The sequence below is a fragment of the Arachis hypogaea genome, chromosome 17, assembly GCF_003086295.3.
Source record: "Arachis hypogaea cultivar Tifrunner chromosome 17, arahy.Tifrunner.gnm2.J5K5, whole genome shotgun sequence".
Lineage (NCBI taxonomy): Eukaryota > Viridiplantae > Streptophyta > Magnoliopsida > Fabales > Fabaceae > Arachis > Arachis hypogaea.
This window is the reverse complement of record NC_092052.1, coordinates 28,482,193-28,502,845: the sequence shown is the minus strand read 5'-3', so window position 1 is coordinate 28,502,845 and position 20,653 is coordinate 28,482,193. Positions and strand designations below refer to the sequence as shown.

At 31.5% G+C, this 20,653-nt stretch overlaps 2 protein-coding genes across 2 annotated transcripts; one reads left to right on the top strand and one right to left on the bottom strand.

Moving 5' to 3' along the window:
- The first annotated feature begins 664 nt into the window (after window positions 1-664).
- LOC112766857 (ABC transporter G family member 31) lies at window positions 665-12,054 on the top strand. The gene is made up of 24 exons (XM_025812757.3): window positions 665-1,293; window positions 1,415-1,535; window positions 1,656-1,744; window positions 3,772-3,856; window positions 4,804-4,966; window positions 5,050-5,126; window positions 5,212-5,356; window positions 5,690-5,991; window positions 6,083-6,364; window positions 7,006-7,322; window positions 7,398-7,558; window positions 7,632-7,735; window positions 8,109-8,265; window positions 8,492-8,557; window positions 8,637-8,758; window positions 8,870-9,202; window positions 9,280-9,570; window positions 9,672-9,755; window positions 9,864-9,997; window positions 10,200-10,427; window positions 10,625-10,796; window positions 10,871-10,958; window positions 11,164-11,330; window positions 11,440-12,054. The coding sequence occupies exons 1-24, from the start codon at window positions 932-934 to the stop codon at window positions 11,719-11,721; spliced, it is 4,332 nt and encodes a 1,443-aa protein (XP_025668542.1). The 5' UTR covers window positions 665-931; the 3' UTR covers window positions 11,722-12,054.
- A 344-nt stretch (window positions 12,055-12,398) lies between these two features.
- On the bottom strand, window positions 12,399-17,240 carry LOC112766759 (vacuolar cation/proton exchanger 3). Its single transcript, XM_025812657.3, has 11 exons — window positions 16,695-17,240; window positions 15,482-15,549; window positions 15,323-15,351; window positions 15,044-15,240; window positions 14,744-14,959; window positions 14,512-14,625; window positions 14,297-14,413; window positions 14,095-14,148; window positions 13,752-13,868; window positions 13,170-13,263; window positions 12,399-12,914 (listed from the first exon to the last, which is right to left on the bottom strand). Exons 1-11 carry the CDS (start codon window positions 17,046-17,048, stop codon window positions 12,868-12,870), a joined length of 1,407 nt encoding a protein of 468 aa, XP_025668442.1. The 5' UTR covers window positions 17,049-17,240; the 3' UTR covers window positions 12,399-12,867.
- Window positions 17,241-20,653: the final 3,413 nt, after the last annotated feature.

Sequence of the window (20,653 nt, the reverse complement as noted above, 5' to 3'; positions counted from 1 at the left end):
GACTGAAGTGGGTACTAAATAACCACAAGTCCACAAGTCCATAATGAACTAGACTCCATCAAAATGGAATTAAATTTACAAGCGTGAAACTGAAAACAAATATACTTGCATGCGAAGGGAAAAAAATAACCTTCCCTACATATGCTTCTCATTACGTCATGGCGTTTTTTAATTTCCACTCAATTCTGTTTTTGATAGAGAGAATCTCTCAAATAAGTAGAAAGAATGTTAAATAAAAAAAAGGAAAAATACAACTCTCTAATAAATGAATAAACATCTTTGATTTGGATTGTCTCTACTCTCTAATAAGTCTCTAGAACATCGCCTTTGAACTTCATTCATACTTTATCTTTTAATTTTTTTTTTTAATTTTCCCACCAAAAAACACGTGTGGGCATGAGTCACTGAAGAATAGGACAAAGCTCAATTATACATAAAAACACATGGCATTACAAATCGTGAATTGCATGAAACTATAAAACACACTCCAGAGTTGAAAAAAGCCAGCTAAGCTACAGTAGCTAATTGCATTTTCGCAACTCTCCAGTTTTCCCTAACTGGTCGACCCAGCCTTGTAGTTCAAGGCATTTCCGTAATTTCATCCACCTTCAAAATTCGCGGTAGTATCTTGTTATATAATGTAACACATAACACAAAGCAACGCATCACAATTTTCTCACACACGCACTCGTTACTCTTTTTTCATGCGACTTCTTTCGTTCTTCTCCGATCTAAACCGAAAACTGTAACTAATACTCTTCTCTAGATGAGAGAGAGAGAGGGAGAAAGCGAAAGAGAAACGCTACATTTACATCGGCAGCGATTGAGAGAGAGAGAGAGAGATAACTGTTTAGAGAGAGAATAACGGTTTAAAGAGAGTGTGTGAGAGAGAGATAACAACGGTTTAGAGAGAAAGAAAGGCCGAGAGGAAATGGCGACCTCCGATGGGAGCGAGTACTTCGAGATAGTATCGATCGGGAATGAGAGCTTTGCGAGGGCGTCGAACGCTGAGACGGTGGAGGAGGACGAGGAGGAGCTCCGGTGGGCGGCTCTCTCCAGATTGCCGTCTCAGAAGCGTAGCAACTACGCCGTCCTCCGAGCCTCATCGTCTCGCCGGAGATCTCCCTTCGGCTCGGAGGAGAAGTCGAAACCCGGCGGAGGTGAAAAAGAAGAACTGATCGACGTCAGGAAGCTCAGTCGCCAGCACCGTGAGCTCGTCGTCAAGAAAGCCCTTGCTACCAATGAACAAGATAATTACCACCTCCTCTTCGCCATCAAAGAACGCCTCGATAGGTTAAACGATCTTCTTTCTTTTTCTTTTTTCCTTTCTCCTTCCCTTTTTTCTTTATCTCTAATAATCAGAACCGTATTATGGATCCGTGATTTTTTCTTCTATTTTGTTGAATAATGATAGGGTTGGATTGGAGGTGCCGAAGATTGAAGTGAGGTACAAGGATTTAAATGTGCATGCTGATGTTCAAATCGGTTCTAGATCTCTCCCAACTCTGATCAATTTCACTCGTGACGTCATTGAGGTTTAATTTCATAATTCCTTATTTCCTTGATTTATTCTTTCTGTATTTCTTTGTCTGATTATTATGTGCATCATTCTAATTTTGAAATTAAATTAAATTGTTTCGTGTGGTTGCGCGCAGAATATACTAACGAGTTTGAGGATATTTCGACCTAGACGGCATTCACTTACTATATTGAACAATGTCAGTGGTGTTATCAAACCTGGAAGGTAAATAGTCTTTCGTAGATACTAGTTTAAGCCAACTAGACGAAACTAATTCACCGCAAATTCAAATCCTCAAATGCTTCTCTAACCAAGAAGCGAAGAATAGTTATCTGTGTGTTACGAATGTGTGATAAAAGTAGAAATTTTCTCATTTCAAAATCATCATGGATGAAATTGACAAGAAATAATGGAACTGAAATTTTGTCAACCTTGATAAAATTAGTTGATTTGTGTTATTAAAGTTTAAAAGGAAAATTATATTAAAAAAAAGGAAAGGTCTAGGGTCCCGCAATTTTTGTATTTTTTGGCGAGCACTTAACTATCAAAACAAAAGTGATTGATCTCCTACCGTTAGATGTAATCTCACACCATTAAAAACACTATTGATGGCGATGATTACAAAACACCAAAATTACTCCCCTAACATTGTTCAAAAAAAGGATATTTCTAAAAGAAGATTTTATAATTATTTTTATGTGATTTTTTTTATTTTTGGATAATAAATTATAGAATTAAATTTTAATATATTATAAAAATATTATTTTTATTTAAACTACGGTCAAATAAATAAATCATACTTTTATACAAAGTATCTTTATAAAAAGATATTTTAGTATTTTTATTTGAGTAATTGCTTTAAAAAAATTACTTGTTTTTTAAAATAAAAATATTTGATAACTAAAAAAATTTAGCCAAAAATAATTAGAATTTACCTTATTTAATATTTATTACAATAATTAATAAATATTAAATAAAATATATTTTGATTTTTTTTTCTCTTTCTAAAATTATCATTTTTAAAATATGTTAACTATACTGTGTACTTTGAAATAAGTACCTATAAGGCTATAACCATTTATTTCTTCTATATAATAGTTAAAATTCAATCTAATTCAGTTTAAATTCAAATAAAATCATTTATGTTTTTTGGCCGTTTCAAGCACACCCATGCCATTGCATCGAAATCGTTATGGCAACAAAAGTAAGAAAATACTGGCCGTAATGCTGATGCACTGAGTCTTAAATAGCATTACAGGTTTGAAAAATGATATTTATGAGTTTTTTTTAGTACATTTTAAAATTATATTTTTCTTTTTTATATTAAAAAACAAATTCTTCACTTTTATTTAGGTACATTTCACTTTAAATGCTAAAATAATTAAGATATATTCAAAAGATTATATAAAAATAGTTCATATAACATTTACCATTTACCATTTCTATAACTAGAATCTCCAAGAATTTGTCCAACAGTACTGAAATTATGTTTAATTGAAAGTTCTTATTTACTTAGAATTACCGTAAAAGCAATTGTTCTAGAGCATGTAATAAACTTAATACTTGACACTTAAGGTAATAATCCTGTTGAAAATGTTGATCAAGTGGTAGATATTAACAGGCCAATAAGTTAATAAGGTAACTTATTAGCAATCAATAATCTTTCCATTTCTAGTTTGCGTGTTTTGAAATGGAGTGTTGAGAAATGGATAGTAAATACATGTTTTAACAGACAAAATAATTAATATTTTATAGGACAAGCTATAATATGGTTAATTTTGAATCCCATTAAAACATGTATTATGCATTTTGCTACTTTATATCTATTTTTTTAAAGCAACAAGAATAAGATTCACACAATCTCATTCACTTAGATCATAATTCTATAAAAAAAAATGAGAAGATTTTCGTCAATAAAAAACTGCTAGATGCTAATAATTTAGAAAGTATTTATATTTTTTAATTTAGATTAAACAGAAAAATCTGAATCGAGGTTCAAATAATACTTACCTTATTATAATTTTTTATAAAAATAAATTTCTTAACAATCTTCCTTAATTAGGTTACCAAACTCAAACCTTAAGCTGAAGCCTATATCAATAGCGCTATATAGTTAGTAGTTGGCATTTGGAACAGAACGTGATGACGTTGTTATCACGAGTCAAGGGTTCCTTTTTTTTGGTAGCTATGGGTTCAGTATTTTCATGTGTGTGCTTTGTTCTAATAATATGTATCCCACTTTCGTTGCGTAGGATGACTTTGCTACTTGGACCTCCGGGATCGGGAAAGTCCACTTTACTTTCGGCTCTAGCGGGCAAGCTTGATAAGAACCTAAAGGTGCAAATATCACTAACAAAAGCAGTATAGAAGATACTTACCTCTCTTTTCCAAAATATTACTAACACAATTAAGAGTGAAGAAAGCAAAATCTAAGCATGTCGACTGATAAAATTCTGCGTGCTACACTGAAAATCATTTCAAGTATGATTGGTTAATTGAGCAAAATAGTGGCTTCTAATTATTTGCCTATTTTTTAGTATATACTCGTAGAGATATTTTTTTTAATATTCCATGAACTAAATTTTTTATACTCCATAAAAAGGTTTTAATAATTTATTTTGATAAAAGAAAAAGGAATAAATAATAAATAGTAGATATTGCGGATAAAAAAAAAATTTACACCACAGAATAAATAACATTTTTCTGTTTTGAAATAAGTGGTCAATAATGATATTGTAAAGTTTAATTTAACAATATTTAATGACTAATTATTGAAGTATTGTACTATGCTGAATAACTGTAGCTGACTGTTCTCAAACTCCTTGTACACTCTTAAATTAGATTGTATTTTGCTTTAAGTGACAATTTTGAACTCTTAAGGATTCTTCAAATTCATATAAAAATTAGGGGGGAAAATGGAAATCAACCAACAATTACAACTCAAACTCTGAATCTTGTTCATCATCTGCTATTTTGTTAGTTATTGGTTAAAAACTTAAAATAATTGATTTCTTAGCAAAAACCATAGAAGTATATGCTCAAAAAGGATAACAGTTTCAAGATGGAAGGAAAGATATTCTAAATTAATTTTCAATGTCAATAATCTAATCTCTGTCTTATTACCACAATACCTGTAAGACTTATTATGTAAAAGGAAAAAAGCAATGGCTTCCGGGAATTGGAATGTTACCTGGGTTTCTTGTTTCAATTTGATTGTTCATTAACGGTCCCTTGTTTATAAAGCGCTCCTATTTTGATTTATCTTTTTGTTATATGTCCTACAGAAAACTGGCAGCATAACATACAACGGCTATGATATAAATGACTTTTATGTTAAACGGACATCTGCTTACATTAGCCAAACAGATAATAATATTGCAGAACTGACCGTGCGAGAAACTCTTGACTTTGCTGCTAGATGTCAAGGCGCAAAAGAAGGTTTTGCAGGTAAAATTAAATATTTAAATTATTGACAGAAAAATTTCTTAGGTTAAATACGTGGTGACAACTCTTTCATCTTTTTCTTACAGTTTATACCAAGGACCTGGGCCGCTTAGAGAAGGACAGGAACATACGACCTAGTCCAGAAATCGACGCATTTATGAAGGTTATCATCTTTAATGTGTGTGAAAATAATACGTGCCTCAAGGCTATTCTCTAATGTTGAATGTGAAATTCGATTTATTCCACAGGCATCATCTATTGGTGGTAAAAAGCACAGTGTAATAACTGATTACATTTTGAAAGTGCTTGGTCTTGATATTTGTTCAGAGACCATAGTTGGTAACGAAATGATTAGGGGGGTCTCAGGTGGACAAAGAAAAAGAGTTACAACAGGTTTGTCTTTACCCTTTTTGTGGAAGTAACTGCATTTGGTTGCCGTATTTGGTTATAATGTGTAAGGTATTGAGATAATTAAAAGGGGAAGTCAGTTACATCAGGTAGAACGATAGCTATACATACAGATATTCTTAATTGTGCAAAGTTGGGTTATATCTCATACTGATACTTGTTGGTAATAGTGCTTGTAGTTGGTGTATTTGTTCCTGGATTGGCTAGGAGTTTCTAGATGATCCATTAATGATGAATTGAATGAAATATTTTGACTGTATCTCAACTATTACTGCAATTTAAGCCGCAATCAATGAGTTGTTGCATTGCATCGTTTAGGAGAGATGGTTGTTGGTCCAAGAAAAACACTATTTATGGATGAAATATCAACTGGACTTGATAGCTCTACCACATACCAGATAGTAAAATGCATAAGGAATTTTGTCCATCAAATGGAGGCTACCGTGCTCATGGCCCTCCTTCAGCCAGCTCCTGAGACATTTGACCTGTTTGATGATCTGGTACTCCTATCAGAAGGTTACGTGGTATATCAAGGCCCAAGAGAAGACGTACTTGAGTTTTTTGAGTCAATAGGTTTTCAACTTCCACCACGTAAGGGGGTTGCAGACTTTCTTCAGGAGGTAGTATATTTTAAAACAAAACTTTTTATGATCCTTCGAAGCCATAGCATCCTTAAATTTTTGCTTATTAATAACATCTTTCTTTTGTCAGGTGACCTCTAAAAAGGATCAGGAACAATATTGGGCTGATCCTTCGAAGCCATACCAATATGTCTCAGTTCGTGAGATTGCAGAAGCCTTCAGGAATTCCAAATTTGGAAGCTATATGGAATCCATGCAGGCTCATCCGTTTGATAAATCAAAATGTCATCCTTCAGCTTTGGCTAAATCTCAGTTTGCTGTGTCGAAGTGGGAGCTCTTTAAAGCTTGCTTTTCACGAGAAATTATTTTGATCAAAAGGCACAGTTTTCTTTATATCTTTAGGACGTTCCAGGTAATCTTGATTTGATATGGTATTTTAAGATGATTGTTTGAACTTCTTTTTTCTTTTCAGAACATAGAATCTCTTTATCAATTCAAAGTTACATGATATGGTTGTAGTAGCAGCACAGAGTTCAAGAAACCAAACCCAAAGCATCACATGATTTTCTATCGGATAGTACTGTTATTAAATAAGGAAAATAGTTCAAAGAAATATAAACTTACGTATGGTTTCTTGTTCTTAAAATTCTACCATGATTCAATCGTATCGGTATCATATCATGTAGGTTTCCCTTCAACAATCTCTTGATCTGATCTATATCTCTTTCTAGAGTGCATATTTCCACTTTTCATTGAAAAACCCATAAAGACTCAATGGAAGCCAGTGTACTAAATGAGCACTTCTTCACATCTATGACTGTTATTGACTTTGGCTGGTGACTACATAGATTTCCTGCTTAGCTGTCCTTGACGAACTCTGAGGATAAAACCTAATAATCTTAAAATGATAGAGTCTCTGAAATGGTAATAACTTAGATGTTACGGATTCTGATTTCTGTAATTTGTTAAATGTTTGTTGTTCTTATTTCTTCTGTTCCTGTCTATTTTCTCAGTAATTCTGTGTTTTATTTTATGTTTCTCTTCCGCTTGAAGGTTGCTTTTGTTGGATTTGTCACATGCACAATATTCCTGCGAACAAGATTACATCCCACAGATGAGGTTAACGGAAACCTTTATCTTTCTGCTCTATTTTTTGGGCTCATTCACATGATGTTTAATGGTTTCTCTGAGCTACCTCTCATGATAACTCGGCTTCCAGTATTTTATAAGCAAAGAGACAATTTATTCTATCCTGCATGGGCATGGTCTCTTTCTAGTTGGATTCTCCGTGTACCCTACTCTGTTATTGAGGCTTTAATATGGTCTGCTGTTGTATACTACACTGTTGGATTTGCCCCTTCTGCGGGAAGGTACCTTAATTTCATTACATCTTTCAGTTGCAGGTTCTTACCCTTGTAATCATTGAATTCTGTTAAATGTTTCAGGTTTTTTCGCTATATGATTTTACTGTTTACAGTGCATCAAATGGCACTAGGTCTATTCCGGATGATGGCTTCTATTGCACGGGACATGGTTCTTGCGAATACATTTGGATCAGCTGCACTGTTAGTTATATTCTTGCTTGGAGGGTTTATTATCCCGAAAGGTAGGTGGCAACACAATGTTAGCAAAGAAAATTGAAAATATTGCTGTTAGTGATTGTTGTGCTATTCCTTCAGGTGTGATTAAGCCATGGTGGATTTGGGGTTACTGGTTGTCCCCCCTTACATATGGACAACGCGCAATTTCTGTTAATGAGTTTACTGCTTCAAGATGGATGGAGGTATTTTGTTTTGCAATGCAACTCTTCCTCTTTCTGTAACAACTGATCTTTATATTCAGCATTCAGCTCCTTCTCACTTGATTTTAGTCTGTAACCATGGCAGAAGCGAATCATTAGTTGTTTGGTATAAACTCTTGACTCTTGATTAGGAAGGTTTTCATTCCAAAGAATCAATTCGTATGAAAATCTTCAGCTGATGGTGTAGGTGCAACAATGATTTTTGTATCTAAAATTGGTAAATTTACTAAATGATGATGATGTTAATGTAGGCAATCTGACCAATGAGTAGCCTTTGATTTCATCGTTATATAAGTACTCCTTATTTGGAATTGGCTTAAAGAATATTTATAAATTATTATGTAAATTTTTGCAGAAATCTGCAATTAATCACAACACAGTTGGTGACAATATCCTCCGTTTACACAGCTTACCAAGTGATGGTTACTGGTATTGGATTGGTGTTGGCGTTTTGGCACTCTATGCAATCTTTTTCAACAATATGGTTACTGTGGCCTTGGCCTATCTAAATCGTAAGTTTTGAATATATTTTCTCTTTGTACACACATACGCACACTCTTTTCCTCTTCCCATTTTATAGCATGCATTCTCTGTTACTATATAATTATCACTGTCATTCCTTCGACCCACTTTTTAAAATTCTATTTTCTGTTCATCAATGTTTTCTTTGTGCCATCTTCTCATAATCCCCATTTTCCTTTCTCTCTAATCCTTTTGTCTTTATTATTTTTAATACAGCACTTCAGAAAGCACGGACAGTTATTCTTTCTGACGATGATTCAGAAAATAACTCTTCTAGAGATGGTAATGAGCCAAATATAATGTGCAGGGTTAATCATGTATTGACCAAAATTGTCTAACAATCCATAACTTGGTTTTGCAGCTATGAATCAGGTCCATGAATTGACTATTAGAGAAGAAAGTAATAAGAAAGGAATGATTCTTCCATTTCAACCACTGACAATGACATTCCACAATGTTAATTATTTTGTTGAAATGCCGAAGGTGGTTAATTTGTACTTTAGGTCTAAACTAGTTTGTTAATTTATACATTCCACTGAAAAAAGTCTATTCCATTAACTGGTTTGGATTTTTTTTTTCCCTTTTCTCAAATAGGTGTTTAGAAAGCAAGGCATACCAGAAACTCGGTTGCAGCTATTGTCAAATGTGAGCGGAGTTTTTTCACCTGGTGTCCTTACAGCACTTGTGGGGTCTAGTGGGGCTGGAAAGACCACTTTAATGGATGTACTTGCCGGCAGGAAAACTGGAGGGCAGATAGAAGGAGACATTAAAATATCTGGTTACCCAAAAGTGCAACGGACATTTGCTAGAATAGCAGGATATGTTGAACAAAATGATATACATTCTCCTCAAGTTACAATTGAGGAATCCCTATGGTTTTCTTCATCTTTACGCCTGCCAAAGGAAGTCAGCATCAGTCAAAGACATGTAAGTTGTTTAACGACACATTATGTACCGTATTGGTTTGAATTGTTTCCAAATTTTGATTCACTGAGGTATTACAGGAATTTGTTGAACAAGTAATGCAACTTGTTGAGCTTGACACTTTGAGACATGCATTGGTTGGTATGCCTGGCAGTTCTGGATTATCAACAGAGCAGAGAAAGCGATTGACAATTGCAGTAGAGCTTGTAGCAAACCCTTCCATTATTTTTATGGATGAACCTACGTCTGGACTAGATGCACGTGCAGCAGCAATTGTCATGCGAACTGTTCGTAATACGGTTGATACTGGAAGAACTGTGGTTTGCACCATACATCAACCAAGTATTGATATATTTGAAGCATTTGATGAAGTTAGTTCAATTATAGCTTTTTTCGTCAGTTAAATGTTCCAATAATTAGCGATGCACTAGCTTCTATTATGAGCCTAATACTTGGTTTTCTTGATTCCCAGTTACTTCTTATGAAACGTGGGGGAAGAGTAATATATGGGGGAAAGCTTGGTGTGCGCTCACAGATAATGATAGACTACTTTCAGGTGAAATGACACTTTAGCCTCTTTTCTGAAACGAGTCAGGATGCAAGTTTCTCTGCTGTGTTGTTTATATCTTTGGTTTGTGATTATTTTCCTCCGTGATTTTTGCAGGGAATCAGTGGAATTCCCCCCATTCCAGATGGCTACAATCCAGCTACTTGGGTGCTTGAGGTTACTACTTCGGCTGTCGAAGAAAGAATTGGTGCAGATTTTGCAGACATATATACAAGTTCTGACCAATTTAGGTGCTTGTTTTTTTCTAATATATAGTTTCTTTGATATTGCATAATCTTTTCATTACAATTTGAGAACAGACTGGTGATGGGTGATATTTAGGGAGAAAAACACTATCCTTTAGGAGAGGAAAATTGATTTTGGAAATGAATGATTAATCTGTTTAGTCAATTTTGTTGTTGTCAATATTTATTTCTTTTAAATTTTTACCAGGGAGGTGGAAGCTTCGATTCTTCAAAATGGAGACCCTCCTGCTGGCTCAAAACCACTGAAGTTTGACACCACATATTCACAAAACTTGTTCTCCCAATTTTATTATTGCATATGGAAACAAAACCTTGTGTACTGGAGAAGCCCACCATATAATGCCATGAGGCTATTCTTCACCGCAATCAGTGCTCTGATATTTGGGACTGTATTTTGGAAAGTTGGCTTAAAAAGGTAACTGCCCTCTATGTTCTCATTTGTTGTAAAGAGAATGCTTTCAATAATTCGAACACTAAATCAAAGGGACAAAAAGTTAGAATTATTCTCCATTAGTCAAAGGATGACTCCTTATGAGAGTTGATAAAATTTAATTTCTCGGGGTCATTCCCTCTAACCCAAATAATCAAACACTTATCATAATCATTCTGTAGGTCAACTCCTCAGGATCTTATGGTGGTTATGGGAGCTCTGTATTCTGCATGCTTGTTTCTCGGGGTAAACAATGCTTCTTCTGTGCAGCCCATTGTTTCTATAGAAAGAACAGTGTTTTACAGGGAGAAAGCAGCTGGGATGTACTCTCCAATCGCATACGCTGCCGCTCAGGTATATATATTGCAATACGGGAAACTATTTCCAATGTTAACGTTTTTTAAATTTTACTTAAATCTCATTGACAGGGGCTGATAGAGATACCATACATTGCTGTTCAGACTATTCTATTTGGTATAATCACATATTTGATGGTCGAATTTGAAAGGACAGCTGGTAATATTTCAACTTACCGTATGTAGATATTTCTCCCTTTACAATCTATACAATGAATCTGGCCTACTTCTCCTCTCCACAGGAAAAAAAAAGTGTGTTGAAATTTCGTAGTAACTGAAAAAAGAAGCAAAGCAAAAATGAATATACTTTCTTCATTGAGAAAAAAATATGCATCTGATCAATGAATATATTTTCTTCATTGCAGCGAAATTTTTTCTCTATCTCTTGTTCATGTTCTTAACCTTCACCTACTTCACCTTTTACGGCATGATGGCCGTTGGATTTACTCCTTCTCAACACTTGGCAGCTGTTCTTTCCTCAGCATTTTATTCTCTGTGGAATCTTCTTTCTGGTTTTCTTGTGCCAAAATCGGTGAGTAATCCTTTGCTTGCAAAATAATTTTACTGCTGGTTCAAACCATGAAACTTTTCATTTCTCTTTTATGGATTCTGATGTTATTGACCCCTTGTTATTGTTTCAGAGGATTCCAGGATGGTGGATTTGGTTCTATTATATCTGCCCGGTTTCGTGGACATTACGTGGCATAGTCACATCTCAGCTTGGCGACGTCGGAACCACAATTTCGGGACCCGGATTCAACGGCACTGTGAAAGGATACTTATCAGCGAGTCTTGGATATGATGATAAAATCAACGGTATTTCATCTGTGGGACTTTCAGTGATAGTTCTTATTGGATTCATTTTAATCTTCTTCGGCTCTTTTGCCATATCAGTCAAAGTTTTGAATTTTCAAAGGAGATGAGCGTTTTAGATAGGTTTTAGAACTATGAAAAAACAAAATTGAGGGTTAGGGTATAGGCTTAGGTATGTACATTTACTATAACCTTAAATAAAGTGAGTTTTATAGATGTAGTTTTATTTACATTTACTTTTGAGTCATTTACAGTTAGTCTTTAGTTCAATAGCTCCTAGAAAATTCAGTCAACAAGCTTCCTCATCGAGTGAGTTTAAAATGTTGTAAAAGTATAAAGTATAAACAAACAGGAAAGTTAGGATGTTCATTCTGTAATACCCAACAGTTCACTTACATGAAGAGATTTTCTGATATGATTAGCTATGATCAGTTGTTAGTTCTTCTGTTTTTCAGTCTGTTACCAGGTGTCCAGTCAATTAGAATAAGTTTTCAGTAGATTGGTAGTTACTAATTATATACAAATATAGTTCAGACAGGCTGATTCACTCCGTAATCAATCATTCAGCATACATATAGTGAATGATTTTACCTTAATTTCTTGCAGCTTCCACAAACCTCCCTGAAACTGCTTCCACCCTGTCTCCCTCGATCACCATTCTTGATATGCTAATATTAGAATATATAAACCCATCAGGATTTATTTGTACACACCAATAATCTTAGAAGTGTTGCAGATTTACCAACATAATATTTAACCATTTTGATATTGATTAACACAACATTCCTTATTCACTGAACTACTACTTTGAATTTCACTATTCAAAAGGAATTCTTATTCCTTGGTAAAGTATATATATATATAAGTACATGAAAGCGAAGCACATAAATTAAATACATGAAAAAGTAATATCCATTAAAAATAAGGAAAAGGTAGTTAGGGAATTAAAACAGAGGGAATAATAGGAGAAACAAAAAAATAAAAAAAAGGGGGGGAGGAGGGGGGTTTGGATATGCGAAGACCCAAAATCTTTAACCTTATTATTTCTTTTTCTAAGAGTAAATTTAACCTTATTGCAAAGAAAAAGTTATACAAAGCATTGAAATATGTTTAGTCTCAAACCCTCGGCTACTAAGGCACATATGTTATGTTCCACCAAGCATAGAAAAGGTGTCATTCTCCAATCCAGGTGAGGAGCTTCAGTTACAAGCAAAGAGGGTGACATAGCTTAGCTTCTGGGAACAAAACCATTTTATTTAGGCCACAGCATGATAGGATGTTTTAGTTTCGATGTCAGGGTCGTCTGCATCATAAGAGAAACCATGTCAATTCAAGAACCACTTCATAGTTTACATGCTAATTGGATAAGTACATAATTAGATATTCTATTCAATAAACGGAGATCTCCTAGGGAATTTTCCCCAACATCAAATTTTCTATATTCAGCAGCATATCTAATTTATTGTCCTTCAACATAGAAATCAGAAACTAAATTGAGATGCACATACTGAAATTTAAGTTGCAATATGAGATGCAATACGTTAGGATTATAACTTACCGGTAAATGGAGTTTTGAGAACAAAAAAGCACGCAGCAATTACAATGTAACATAGGGTAAGAACAACTCCCTTCAAGTAATGTGAAGTTCCATCCTGCAAGAGATACAACAAAAATCTTCTGTAAGGTAAAAGAAAACAGAAATTGGCCATATAGTATTACGGCAATGGTTCTTGTACCCTCAGGAAATTGGAGGAAATTATCTTGTGTTGTATTATTATATGGTAGGTCTAATTATACACATATTTAACATGTAAAAATAAATTTCTTTACGCATTTTATTTGAACTTGGAATATCATACTCTAAATCTCTAATAGTTAACTTATCGCATAGTTTCAAAAAAATCCGGAATCTTAAAAGTGTATTTTATGAATGTTCCACAAGCTTATTTTGTACAAACTTTAACTAAAAATTATACTAATTAAAGAATTCATTATTTCATATGTTAAAAAGACACATAATAGACTCATCATACAATAATATAATATATAATTGGGATAATTTACCCTCAAATTTTCAAAAATTACCGTAGTAATTTCTTAATTTTAATATATAGAAGGCGTAGAGCATTTATAGCTTTACCTGTAAAGTAAATGCCGTAACAAGAATTGCCAAAGCAAGACACCCTGTGTCAAGAAGATTGAAGTCCAGATCCATTCGAATGCCCATTATCCATGCAACAATCACACTTAATGGAACCTGATGAAAATCGACTATTCATGATCAATTTTTTCAACATTTTCTATACTTCAATAATGATCCATCACGCTTTTTCTGTTTTACACTAAGTTATATTCACACTATTTGTTTTACACATTACATAACGGGATTTCATACTCCAATAGTTAAAGAAAATAAGTCACGTTAATATTTCTATTAAAAGAATAACAATAACAACAAACTCTTACTATTAATTCATTCTTACCACAAACATGGAAATTTGAGTTGCCGATCCCATAGCAACGCCCAAAGATATGTCCTGCATACATGATAATTAATTGAACCATGAGCCCCCACTAATTTATTTCAAAATATCAGTTAATACATCTAAGTCAAGCATGATACGGAGTGAAATTTCTATTAAACTATATAGTTTGTGTATATAACTGACAAAAATTAAACCATACCAACTTGTTCTTAAAAGCAAATATGATTGCACCAGCATGTTCAGCAGCGTTCCCAACAATTGGAAGCAAGATTAGGCTAATGAAGCTAACCGAAATGCCCCAAGAATCTGAAGCAGCCTATTTAAAACAAACAAGGGGATTAATTGATCATGCATGGTACTGAAGAAAAAAATTCATAGCTACCACAATAATCATATATATATATATATATATACCTCAATTGTTCCCACAACATATTCGGACAGCACAGATATGACCAATGTCATAATAACCAACCATGAAAATGAACTCCAAAATCCTAAAACGGCCTTTTCTTCATCATCTTCTTCCTGTAGACGTGAAATTCCCACACCAAATAATTAATAAAGTGGTATATATAGTCCAAGCTAAGGTTGTTTCTGATTTTGGCCTTTTGCTAACTAACTTGAATTTGAATTATTGTACTACCTCTTGTGCATCAAATATTACTCGATGAGTTTTTAACTGGAAAACAATATATGCAAGATATGCAATTAGCATGACAACACTGCTTGCTCTTGATAACTGAAGGGTAGAAGTGGCAATTGAATAACTTCCCCCTGCTAATGCGTATCTGAACAGTAATGGCAGCAAATGGCACAGCAACCCCAGCAACAATAGCAGTGAGTTCACATCTGCTTGTTTCTGTAATAATAATAATAATAATTTGTGTAAATAGAACAACTAATTAAGTTTAATTATAGAATTTAAATATTATTATTATTGTACCCTGTCATATCTTTGCTCCCTCTTAAGGTTGGCCAAGCCACCACAAAGGAGTGAACTACCAAGAACCAAAAGAAGGTTCGAGAGAATGGAACCCAAAAGGGAGAACTTGACAACATCCACTTTGTTCTTGCGCAGTGCTAATAATGCAATTATCATCTCCGTTGCATTTCCACATGTAGCATTCAGAAGCCCTCCAACTAATAATACACAAATTTCCATTAACTATCTCAAAATATGCAATATCTTTGTGTAACATATATACTATTAAAGTGTTTGTACCTGTTGGACCAGTGTAGTAGGCAATTTGCCTTCATGTTGGATGAGAATAATGAAAAATAAAAGGAGTTAGAAACACGATAACAAGAATCATAAATCACTAAATTATTATCGCTATAAATAAATATATAGCTTAGATAGGAGTTGTCATGGCAAACATACTCAGTGAGGAAGCTGACACGTTCTGCTAGCGGGGCAAGTCCGATTAAGCTTAATGCAAATATCCACGGCTGCATAGGACAGGACAACCGTTTTCAAAATAAATCATATTTAAATATATAGAGAAATACTCCGATACAGATATTTTCTTCTGAAGTTAATAAATAAAAATAATTAAATAATAATTTAATTAAATATATCAAGTTATTTAATAATTATTAATCTATAATTTCACATAAAAATATTTACGTATAAATTTCTACCTTAAATAAAATATATATAGATTTAGATTATTATTTAATAATTACTTTTATTAATATCCATGTAATTTATTTTTCTATTGATAATACATTTTTAAATATTATAAAAAATATTTATAAAAAAATTTAATTTTAATATACCGTTGGAATATATACATGCACATAATAATTATAGGATGATCATTTGAAAGAAACGTAAAAAAAAATATGGTTAAATAGTTATGAAATGTTATATTGTCATTTCATCAAATTAGACACTTTATAAAATAGGATAAATTTAATAATATGATACAACTAGTGCTTGATAATCATCTCACAAACATACTAGTTTACATATTTGGGCCAGGTAAGATATATGCCAGACTTAAACATTATATATATATAAAAAAGAAAAAAGTAAAAATAAATGTGATTAACTATATGTACTTTTTAGTTTTACTTATTCTAAACTGCCTATTTCATTAGTGTAAAATGGCTTTTTATACATTTTTTTTAATAAAGACACAGAAAGAAGTTAGTAGTTTTTTTGAAAAAAAGAAAAAAACTTAAGTCAAAATTTTAACCTTATAAAATTAAAACAGGAGACTTATAAATTGATTGTAATTACAAAAAGGCATATAGTATTAATGGAATAATATAAAGTAAAATTAGTTAATCAGATACTAACAAATAAACAAATACATTCCAATAAATGATTTTGTATCATTATTAAATATTAACTTTGTTTTTTAATTCTTATACATAACTAAATTTATGAATAAAACGAAATAGAAGGAAACTTATAGTGACACTTGGAGTAACAAAATAAAAAGGAAAAAAAAAAAAAAGTATTAGATATACATGACATTTTGGATTTATTACAATACCATAAAACGGCTTGACATAAAAAAGAAAAAAAGAAATAAATGAAAATCATAAGAACCATGTAGTAAAAATGATGGTTAGCTAGTGCTTACCCTTCCAAAGCTATACAAATCTGCAGCAACAGCCAAAGGCACTGCCGGAAAAAGCACAGCAAGCTTAGTTCCAAGAATGACCTCTCTCAAATTTGTCACGAAATTCCTAAGCATTTCCATTCGACCATTGCTATTGTTTGTGACAATAATTGAATCTTCTGATGATGACTTCTTTCTCACCACCATTGATGGTGTCTTTGCAAAAATACCACTACCACTACCATTGATGTTGTTTGAAACTCCCTTATTGCTATTGTTGTTCTCCAAATCATTGTTTTCCATAGAGGATGAGGGTTGCATTGTATTATTATTATTATTGCCTTGTTGTGATGAGTAATAACTTAGAATGTGCATTTGAGTGAGAATAAGAAGAAGAACGGATGAAATGAAAACTATATAATAAGGTTCGTATATATGTAGGTTTAGTTTCTTTATTGCTGTTAGTTTCTCTTTCTCTATTGGGATTATATATCGTGAAGATTAAATATTATGTGTGCGAAAGTTAGCATTATGAAATGAATAATTAATATAGTGTTTGTTTTTCTTAACCAATTGACCATAATAATATGTGATAGTAATAATAATAATGTTTTGTTATTATTAGGAAAAATAGTTGTAATAAACATAGATGGTGTGTTTCCAATGTCCGTAGCAGTGCAGTGCTATGAAGCTTCGTGGAATTTTCTCAAACAATATATTGCATGAGCCACGTATAGTGATAGGTGTTTTATTGCGGTACATATTCATGCCAATCGGCGAAATCTTAACCTTTATTGCAAGAGATATAGTAGGGAGCAAAATTAGAAGAATTTTAATCAATTTACTAATTAATTAGTACTATACATATTTGTATGTGAAATGAGGCATGGGCGCACGGGCTATTGTTACTATATATAATATGGGTGATATTAATGAATGAAGAATGAATCTTCCTATAATTGGTACATGTGTGTCAGTGTGTCAACAAGGTTTTCCTTTCAAGTGTGGGGATCATTTTTCATTTGTCATTTTTTATGTCGTCACCATGGGTCATGCCATGCCATATTGAAAGATATATACATATCCTAATTTGCATATATCACTACTCTTTTCAGTTCTGACTTCTGAATGTTTTTTTTAGCAAGTACCTACAGATATTTTGGAGATGAGTAATAATTCACAGTTTTAATTTAATTTTTTTAATTTTTAGATAGTACAAATTTAAATATATAAATGAGGAGGGTTAGGGAATCTAACAAATTTTGTAATTTGTAACTATTAATTAGTTATTATTAGTATTTTTAATAGTGTGAGATTAATTATTTTTTTATTGATTAAGTACTGGCCAATTTTAATAAAACTACTGATTTCTAAACTTTTTCTATATAAATTATTTTTGAAAACATTAAAAGAATAAAATATTTTTATTTAAAAATTAAAACTCTCAAATTAAGTTTTTTAAATTAAGGATTTTTTTTTCTTTCTTTCTCATAAAAGTCTTTTATTAAATGGACAGCAATCACCTGGTCTATTTCAGTTTTTAACCACGTATACCAACTCTCTTAACAGGTATTCATCAGTTTTACATATAAATATTTTAATTTGATCATTATTGAAACTCTAGATTTTGTATCAAATACTTAGAACAATTGTTAACCCTTTTCAACTTTTTATTATAAAAAGTAAATGCAACATGAAATTCAATTACTTAATAAGATTTTTATCCGACAAAATATTCGAAGTATATATATATATGGAAATATTGTTAATCTTGATAAATTCTATAAGGTGAAAGTTAATTAGCAATATTCATTAAGTTGGGATCTTTTTATTGGGCTTTGCTAACCTTCAATTAATCCTATACAGTGAATATAAAATGAATGTTAACATTCACTCTTCAATAGAGCAAATTTGTGGATAAAACACTAGCGAATTCTCTTTTAAAAAGTAAAAAGATGTCGATTAATAGTTTATTAATAATTTTAATAGAAAGGTAAAATTGAAACATTTTATACCTGGGGAAAAAACTGAAATTTTGATCAAACATGGAGAATATATAATTAATATTATTTTTGTTAAATATCTGAAAAGTTATCTATATGAAAGCATGACATTAAAAATGAATTTTGCTAACAATGCAATTACCTTTAAATATAGAAGAGTAGAATAATTATATTAAAAAATAAAGAATAAGATACTATTTTGATATTCGACGTTTAGGTTAAATTTTAATTTGGTTTTTAATATTTCAAACATTCTATTTTAGTTTAAATTAAATAATGTTGTTTCACAATTAAATTTGACATAAAAAAATTAGTATATTTAAAAGTCAATATAACGTTCGATTTTAGTACATAAATAAAATTGACTCACTAATAATAACTAATATAAAAGTTTTTTGGTTAATTATTCGAGTCAAATTTAATGATAGGATAATATTAAATTCATTTAAAATTTTTTGGAGTTGAAGTAAGACATTTAAAATGTTAGAAACTAAATTAGAATTTGATCTAAACATTGAAGACAAAAAATAATATATTATCTAAAAGTAAAAATTTAAATTAAAATAGAAACTTGTTGAAATCATTTTGGTCATTTTGGGACAAAATTGAATCGCTTTAAATTTAGGAGATAAAATTGAAATTTTGAACAAATATTGAGAATATTTAGTATTTTTTTCTTAAATATCTAAATAGTTATCTACATAATAGCATGAAACTAAAAATAAAATTTTCTTTTATAAACTCCCTTAAGTATACAAAAGTAAGATAATTTTATTATAAAAAAAGAAAATTTTAATACTATTAAATTCATATAAATTAATTTTTCTACAAAATTCTTCTACCCATATTTTAAACAAATGGACACCAATCCACTAAATTTCAGCATTATATTCTATTAAATTAATTATATATTAATTGGATTATTTACTTTAGTGATCCCAGTCACCATAGTTGTTACTAGTTAATTAGCCTCTCTGTGTTTATGCAAGTGATATGATAAATTTGTATGTATATCACATTCTATCTTTTATTTATGGGTTTAGTTTTATACTCTGACTTTTTATATAATTATTCAATTGCATTTATTTTTTAGATGAATATTCATGTGCTTAATATAAAAATAGTTATTTTTATTAATATAATATTACATAATTAAATATATATATAAAATTATTTTATATTAAAAATATATTAAATTAAATTTTATTTATATACGTATGGTTATTACTTATTAATTGATAACCAAAATGGAATGAAAACATTTCTTAAAAACATAGTGATTGTTTTCATACCCTCAAACATATATAATGCTACTTTTCTCTGTTTCTCTGACCTTATTGTTATTATGATTAGTTTAATTTACTCATACGTAAAAGATTTTAACCAACATTTAATCCATACGGTTAGAGAAGACGAAGTTTCCTCCTGCTGCCATTCTCTTTAACGAAACGTAAAATGTACTGTTAGTGCTATAACTTAATCTTTAATTTGATCTTACACGCACCAACATTTTCTGTATATGTGTCTAGCTAGTGTCCTCATGTATATTTCAAAGAGTTTCTTATATAATTCCAATAATAATTATTATAGGAAACACTGTTGTTTGCAATTTTGCATTTTTGCATTGTACCCTCTAGGCTTTCGAATTTTATGTATAAGTAAATTTGAACAAGTTAGCTTCTGGTTAATGTAATTAATAAAATATGAGAACATAGATTTGATAAGGTACTATAGGGAAAATGCTTTTCCTAATGGATACACTTCCCCATAGAAATCTATACTTACTATATAGAGAGTTATTACCAATTATAACATCACAAATCACAATTTGATTCTTATATTTGGGATGTAATAGCTGTATTTATTTGTATTTTTAAATATATATGTATGTATATTATGATTGTTAATGTTGTAAGTGTGAAATGTATAAAATTAGTCCTACATCAAAAAAAATAAGAAAGAGTGAGGGATTTATAA